Genomic DNA, 8,431 nt, shown 5'->3' on the forward strand with positions numbered 1-8,431 from the left:
GATTTCAACAGACGGACATGCTCAGATCGACTCAGAATTTCACCACGACCCAGAATATGCATATACTTTATGGGGTCTTAGAGCAATATTTCGATGTGTTACAAACGGAATGACAAAGTTAATATACCCCCATCCTATGGTGGAGGGTATAAAAATAATTTAAATAGGAAAAATGTCCTCACGCTTGGCAACATTTAACTAAAATCAACTAATTTTCATGAACTAAAATAAAGTTAAATCTGCTATAAAAATTACGTTGACTTTTTTTATGAGTGTACACTAGTGCAATTACTAGAAATTACTAGATCCAAATTATTTAATACAGTTGAATTTTTTTAACAATGCAATTTATAATATGAAACAAAAACGTTCTTTAAAAAAATTATTGGAGTCATTTGGGAATTAATTTTCGTTTTGATTACAAAAACAATAATGGATTTAATTCAACTATTAATTAAATGTTTTCAAATTCATTTTTAATTGAACAAATTTTGTTAATATATTTTGTGTCAGCGTTAAAAGCAATATCAACTAATGTATGGTTATTTGACTTGGCGTACTGAAATTTTAACTTCATTAACAGCCTTTGCAAATGATAAACAAATATTTACTTATTTTCTATAGCATAATATATTAATAAAACATACGAAAATATTGTGTTTTTGATATATTTAAAATTCTTTTAAATTTTAAAGAGACAAATACAGTACGTGTCAGTACAACAAAAGAATTATCTTCGTTGCTTATACGAAAAAAGTTCATTTCTAAAAAAAATTATTTTTCTTGATGTTGCAAAGAAATTTTTACAAAATATTCTAAATTTACTTTTAAGGTCTTGCCAAAAAGCTTCGAATATAGGCTACCACTTATTTTGAGGATTTTGTCTCTTTGGTGAGGCAAATGAGTGCTTTCCGATTCAATGAGAAAGGACCTGCTTCTTATAGCCGAGTCCAAACGATGTTTCACATTACGGTGAAACCTCTTAGAGAAGTTTTGAAACACTCCGAAATGTTACTGAGAGGGGATAATCCGCCGTTTAAAAACTTTTTGGTGTTCTCGTCAAAAACTGAGATTGTCATGATGGTCAAAGATTTCATGTTCTTAGAATGCGAATTTTGCTTATCATAGAAGACGAATTTCTGTGATATGAAGTTTGTTTCCTTGCTTAAAAGTCAATAAACTTTTCTGTGAAGTCATTTTGTTCTTATAGTCAAGTGATTCTACTTAAAAATGTGTATATTTATATGAAAGAAAATTTCGTTTGACTAAAGACAACTTTAATAATTCTGAAAATTTCTTCAAGGTTAATGACATTGGCATTACATTTGTTGACTTTTTGTGTCTTGACTACAAAGTCAAAAAGGGTTCCAAAATTATGTTCTTCAATACTTTATTTTAAAGAGCCTGAATTCGGAAATTTAAGTTGTCGTTGATTCGTTTTTAAAGGACTTTGATGGAACAAGAAGAAAAAAATTAAAAAACGAATGAATAAAAAATTTGTACTTATAACACAAATGTAAGAGAATTGTAGCTTAAGCGTGTTCTTGAATTCTCCGCTTCTCTGGCTCGGAATCAATATCAAAATAATTTAAGTAAAAAACTTTGGAACCGGGCAAGCTTTTTGTTAGCACACATGAGGATATGCTGATCATTGTACCCCATTGGCTCCCAAAAAATTAATTGGTTCAATTAATTTCTCAGTATTGATTTGATTAGAAACTAAAATTTACTAAAATTTGACAAATCACAGTAAAACTATCATCTAATGTTCTCTAACTAAGATTTAAATTGAATTAAAAAAAAAACAAGTATATACAGCCATAAGTTCGGCCAGCCCGAATCGTATGTACCCTCCACCATGGATTGCGTAGAAACTTCTACGAAAGACTGTCATCCATAATCGAATTAATCTTAAAACTTCTTAACATCGTTTTCTGAATTGTTAGTTAGTCCATAAATGGTATATATTACACAAAAAAGTATGTATAGGTAAGTCTACAAATAATTACGAATCGATATAGACTTTTGCACGGTACGTAGAGAGCCAGAATTGAAATATGGGAGTCGCTTATATGTGGGCTATATACAATTATGAACTTGATATGGACCAATTTGTGTGTGTTTGGGGACCGATTTATCTGAGGGTTATATATAACTATAGACCGATTTAGTTAAGCATGGTTGTTAACGGCCATATACTAGCACAATGTACCAAATTTCAACTGGCTCGGATGAAATTTGCTCCTCCAAGTGGCTCCAAAACCAAATCTCAGGATCGGTTTGTATGGGGGCTATATATGATTATGGACTGATATAGACCACTTTTGGCATAGTTGTTAAATATCATATACTACCACCACATACCTAATTTCAACCAGATCGGTTGAATTTTTCTTCTCCGAAAGGCACCGGGGGTCAAATCTGGGGATCGGTTTATATGGGGGCTATATATAATTATCGACTGATATGAACCAATTCTTGCATGGTTTTTGGATAACATATACTAACATCACGTAGCAAACTTCAACCTAATCGGATGAATTTCGCTCTTCCAAGGGGCTCCGGAGGTCAAATCTGGGGATCGGTTTATATGGGGGCTATATACAATTATGGACCGCTGTGGACCAATTACAGCCAGATCGGATGAAATTTGCTTTCCTTAGAGGATTGGCAAGCCAAATTCGAGAGTCCGTTTATATGGGGCATATACGTAAAAGTGGACCAATATGGCCCATTTGCAATACCATCCGACTTACATCAATAAGAACTACTTGTGCCAAGTTTCAAGTCGATAGCTTGTTTCGTTCGGAAGGTAGCGTGATTTCAACAGACGGACGGACATGCTCAGATCGACTCAGAATTTCACCACGACCCAGAATATATATACTTTATGGGGTCTTAGAGCAATATTTCGATGTGTTACAAACGGAATGACAAAGTTAATATACCCCATCCTATGGTGGAGGGTATAAAAACAAGTAGGGAAATAAAGACGGGAGGGGCCGCCTATATTATAACCTGCACCACTTTGTAGATCCAAATTGGTTCTATATATACAGTTTATTTATTTTATAATTTAAGTCCGCTAATGCCTTGGTGCACACAAAAAAAAATTTTTCTGATTCAATCACTAAATTAATTGATCCAATTAATTTTTTAATTGAAATGTCTTCAATCACGAAAATGATAGTATCAATCACAGTTTTAATTGGGCATAGAAAAAAATTCTTGATTAAAAAATTAATTGATTTTTTCAGCAAATTTCAATTAATTTTTTAATTGATTCAATTAAAAATTTAATTGATGTTGATTGCAAAACTCAATTAATTTATTAATTAAAAAGGTAACTATTTTTAATTACTTTCTGAATTGGCTTAGAGGTTTTATTTGGATTAACAAATGATTGTTTGAAATACATTTTTAATTAAAAATTAAAAAAAAAAATCAGCGCTTTTTTTAACTGAATTAGTCTTAGTCCGAATTTGATTAAAAAGTTAATTGTATAAATTAATTATTTAATTAAAAATTTTAAAATTTTCAATCATTGACTTAATTAACTTAATGTTTCTATCATGATTAAAAAGTTAATTGTATCAATTAATTTATTAATTGAAAAGATTTTCAACTTCAATTAACTTTTTAATTGGAAATATTTTGGTGATATTTTTTTCTGTGTGTGGAGCAAAATGTTAGTAAAACAAGTATATACAGCAATAAGTTCGGCCGGGCCGAATCTTAAATACCCACCACCATGAACCAAATAATAGTGTTTCCTTTGAAATTTCAGGAGGGCTTGAGGACTTGAGGACACTTCCCGAAGATAGTTTAAAGATTTCACCTATGAGGACTATATCAGATTCTGGATTTATAAGAACCTTTTGTGTTTGAGTTTTAGAGGAATCATTAACATCTCTTGTAAGTGTGTACGAAAATTATAAAATAACGTCTTCATTTGAAATCTTAAATCTGTAGATTTTCACCCGTGAAGTAAAATCGGGATATCGGTATATATGGGGGCTATACCAAAACATGGACCGATACTCACCATTTGTGGCACACCTCTTTATGGTCCTAAAATACCTATAAATTTCCAATTTCAGATTGTATATAAATTGTATATAAACTACGGATTCTATAAACCCAAGATGTAAAATCGGGAGATCGGTCTATATGCGGGCTATACCAAAACATGGAACGATACGGACCATTTTCGGCACACCTTTTGATGGTCCTCAAGTACCTCTAGATTTTCAATTTCAGGCAAATTGGATAAAAACTACGGTTTCTATAAGCCCAAGACCCCAAATCGGGAGGCCGGTTTATATGGGGACCATACCAAAACATGGACCGATGCTCACCATTTTTGGCACACCTCTTTACGGTTCTAAAGTACCTCTCGATTTCAAATTTCAGGTAAATTGGATAAAAACTGAGGTTTCTATAAGCCCAAGAAGTAAAATCGGGAGATTGGTCTATATGGGGGCTATACCAAAATATGGACCGATACTCACAATTTTTTTTATAAGAACCTTTTTTGTTTGAGTTTTAGAGGAATCATTAACATCTCTTGTAAGTGTGTAAGAAAATTATAAAATAACGTCTTGATTTGAAGTCTTAAATCTGTAGATTTTCACTCGAGAAGTAAATCGGGATATCGGTCTATATGGGGGCTATACCAAAACATAGACCGATACTCACCATTTGTGGCACAACTCTTTATGGTCCTAAAATACCTATAAATTTCCAATTTCAGATTGTATATAAATTGTATATAAACTACGGATTCTATAAACCCAAGATGTAAAATCGGGAGATCGGTCTATATGCGGGCTATACCAAAACATGGAACGATACGGACCATTTTCGGCACACCTTTTGATGGTCCTCAAGTACCTCTAGATTTTCAATTTCAGGCAAATTGGATAAAAACTACGGTTTCTATAAGCCCAAGACCCCAAATCGGGAGGTCGGTTTATATGGGGACCATACCAAAACATGGACCGATGCTCACCATTTTTGGCACACCTCTTTACGGTTCTAAAGTACCTCTCGATTTCAAATTTCAGGTAAATTGGATAAAAACTGAGGTTTCTATAAGCCCAAGAAGTAAAATCGGGAGATCGGTCTATATGGGGGCTATACCAAAATATGGACCGATACTCACAATTTTTGTCACACCTCTTTATGGTCATAAAATACCTCTAGATTTAAAATTGCAGGCAAATTGGATAAAAACTACGATTTCTATAAGCCCAAGACCCAAAATCGGGAGGTCGGTTTATATGGGGACTATATCAAAACCTGGACCGATATAGCCCATCTTCGAACTTGACCTGCCTGCAGACAAAAGACGAGTTTGTGCAAAATTTCAGCACGATTGCTTCATTATTGAAGACTGTAGCGTGATTACAACAGACAGACAGATGGCAGACAAAAAACAACAATTGTTCATAAAAATTACGAATCCTTTTCATAATAATCACGAAACATTTTCACAAAAAGCGAAACGAGATCCGTAGACAGTATTCATTACAAATATGAACGTTTTTTAATGAAAATTACGAAGAACTAATTTCGTTGGTTGACAAATATTTTAATATTTTCTTACGGTGTACTCGGGTCCTATGAATTCGTTTTCTATGTTAAAGACTCCTAAACTACACCATACCGCACTACCTTCCGATTGTGAATTTTACTCACCATATCAAATCCAACTTCATAATGTGTTCCTCTGGTGTAAAGGATTGGTATTGCCTGGCGACGTGGAATATTTTTGGCGGTCATATTGCTTTACTGTAGTTGCTTTACTTTTCAACAATGAAATTTATTTTGCTTTGATTTACCAATTTACAAGTTTCTTATCACTTCTTGAATATTCCAATTAAATATTTTTTTTATTTGTTTATATGATAATGATTTTATACTAACGTATATAAAAGGGAAGGTTTTATATAGGACTTCCAATAAAATTTTTTAGAAAAAATATTGGATGATTATTTTTTGAAACAAATTTAAATTTTTGACTATGGCAAAAAAAATGATATATTTTCACTTTCAATAAGATACGAATTTATATAATTTATAAGAATTTTAGTTTTAATGGGTTCATACGATTAATTTCTCCGCTTAAAAATTCTTATCGTTGCTAAGCCGTTAGCAGTAATTCTCAAACTAATTGACTTTGCATTCGCAGCCAACTAAGTGAGTTCGCTTTTCTTGGGTGTTTTTGTTTTGTTGTTGTTGGTTGGTTGCTTGGTCGGTGAATTTTTCGTAAGTTCTCTCTGTTTTGTTTTTAAACTGTTTTAACAACAACAATAGCGCCAACAGGGGTTCCAATATAACCACTAGAATCCAATACGATTTTGTTTACAATTTGGACACGAATCAACCACCAACAAGCATGGGGGTATATGGTTGTCTCTTTGACCGACAACATCGTTTTTATTGTTTCGGCGTTTTGGCTTTGCTGTTACTACGAGTTCGCACATTGTCGCCTTCGATGGTCTTCGGTATGCATATGTTCGTATCGATTCTCTGTAGAATAATAATTGAATATATCCCATTCACCAATTGATGGATTAGTGTGTTCGTAAATATTCGCATTTCGTTTTGTTTCTTATCGTTCATGTTTACCAAATTGTTGGGCATTTTTTTACTAGATCATCTCTTCCCCTTTTTTTATTGGGACATTGTTATATGATATTATTGTTGTTTTTAATATTTGCTAATAAATAAAGTGTTGCCATATTGTAGTTAATTGCTGGGATAATTTGGATTTTATTTGGAAATATTTAATTTTGCATTCAATTTTAATCCTCTAATTTTCTTGCCAGCTGATTACACTAGGTCACAAATAACAAAATTTTCTCTGTTATTTGCTTCTAGCATAATTTTTCTCATTGATTTTGACCTACTAAACACGAACATGAGTTTAAAAAATTTTTCTGTCGATTGGTTTTCGAGATACACATTTTTTAACTTTTTTTTAATTTTTGGAGGTACACTTACAATTTTTAGTATATCTTTCGTCTTCTTTGACCTATTTGATTCCACTACTACTCAAATTAAAGAAAATTGAGCCGCGTACAATTCATTCTCAGAAAATTTTCAAATCTGGTAAGTAGTTTTGATGTTGGCGGCTTAAAAAGGTTAAAAAACGGAGTTTTTTTAGTAAAAATGTGGCAGAAAAAAGCCATATAAAAATTCATATAAAATATAAAACACGATGGTAACAGCAATTTTAGTTTTTTTACGTATAGCTGGAATTTTTACAAAGACAATAAGCATTTACTTAACAAAATCTAACAAATTGGGGACTTATAATTTTTTTGGTAAAAGACCGAAAAGACCAAATCAACCAATCGACAGAAACATTTTAAAACTCATGTTCGTGTTTAGTAGGTCAAAATCAATGAGAAAAATTATGCTAGAATCAAATAACAAAACGACTGTTGGCTAGTGTTATATATTCAATGTTAACGACACAAAAGCAAGAAAATGAAACAACAAAAAATTATGCGGTTCAGTATATGCTGCAAAGCCTCTTGAACAGATTTTACTAAGTTTTCTTTTTATTTTACCCATTAAAAATGCCCAATTACCCAACTATGCTAAACTTGGCCCGATATGGGCCAAGTTTAGCATAGTTGTTAGCGGCCATATACTAGCACAATGTACCAAATATGAACCAAATCTAATGAATTTTGCTCCTCCAAGAGGCTCCGGAGGTCAAATCTGGGGTTCGAGGATTATATGGAGGCTATATATAATTATGGACCGATATAGACTAATTTTTGCATGGTTGTTAGTGTCCATATACTAGGACACTAACAACCTAACCTAGGTTAGGTGGCAGCCCGATGTATCAAGCTCACTTAGACTATTCAGTCCATTATGATACCACATTGGTGAACTTCTCTCTTATCACTGAGTGCTGCCCGATTCCATGTTAAGCTCAATGACAAGGGACCTCCTTTTTATAGCCGAGTCCGAACGGCGTTCCACATTGCAGTGAAACCACTTAGAGAAGCTTTGAAACCCTCAGAAATGTCACTAGCATTACTGAGGTGGGATAATCCACCGCTGAAAAACTTTTTGGTGTTTGGTGTATGCAAGGCGGGCATTCTAACCATTGCACCACGGTGACTCCCATATACTAACACAAAATACTAATTTTCGACTGAATCGGATGAAATTAGCTTATCAAAGATGCTCCAAAATGGACCGCATACTAACACAACTTACCAAATTTCAACCGGATCGGATGAAATTTGCTCCTCCAAGAAGCTCCGGATGTAAAATCTAGGGATCGACTTATTCGGGGCTCTATATAATTATGGACCGACATGGACCAATTTTTGCAAGGTTGTTAGAGACCATATAGTAACACCACGTACCAAATTTGAACCGGATCGGATAGAATTTGCTTCTC

General features: G+C 33.2%; 1 protein-coding gene across 1 annotated transcript in view; it reads right to left on the reverse strand.

Moving 5' to 3' along the window:
• t (C45 family peptidase tan) overlaps positions 1-6,254 on the reverse strand; it is an 84,923-nt gene extending 78,669 nt beyond the window's left edge. The window contains exons 1-2 of the mRNA XM_075299145.1: positions 6,112-6,254; positions 5,701-5,923 (exon numbers count right to left, since the gene is read on the reverse strand). Coding sequence (XP_075155260.1) covers positions 5,701-5,784 — 84 coding nt within the window. The 5' untranslated portion in view covers positions 5,785-5,923; positions 6,112-6,254. The remainder of the gene's footprint in view (positions 1-5,700; positions 5,924-6,111) is intronic.
• Positions 6,255-8,431: the final 2,177 nt, after the last annotated feature.

The sequence above is a fragment of the Haematobia irritans genome, chromosome 3, assembly GCF_050003625.1.
Source record: "Haematobia irritans isolate KBUSLIRL chromosome 3, ASM5000362v1, whole genome shotgun sequence".
Taxonomy (NCBI): Eukaryota; Metazoa; Arthropoda; class Insecta; order Diptera; family Muscidae; genus Haematobia; species Haematobia irritans.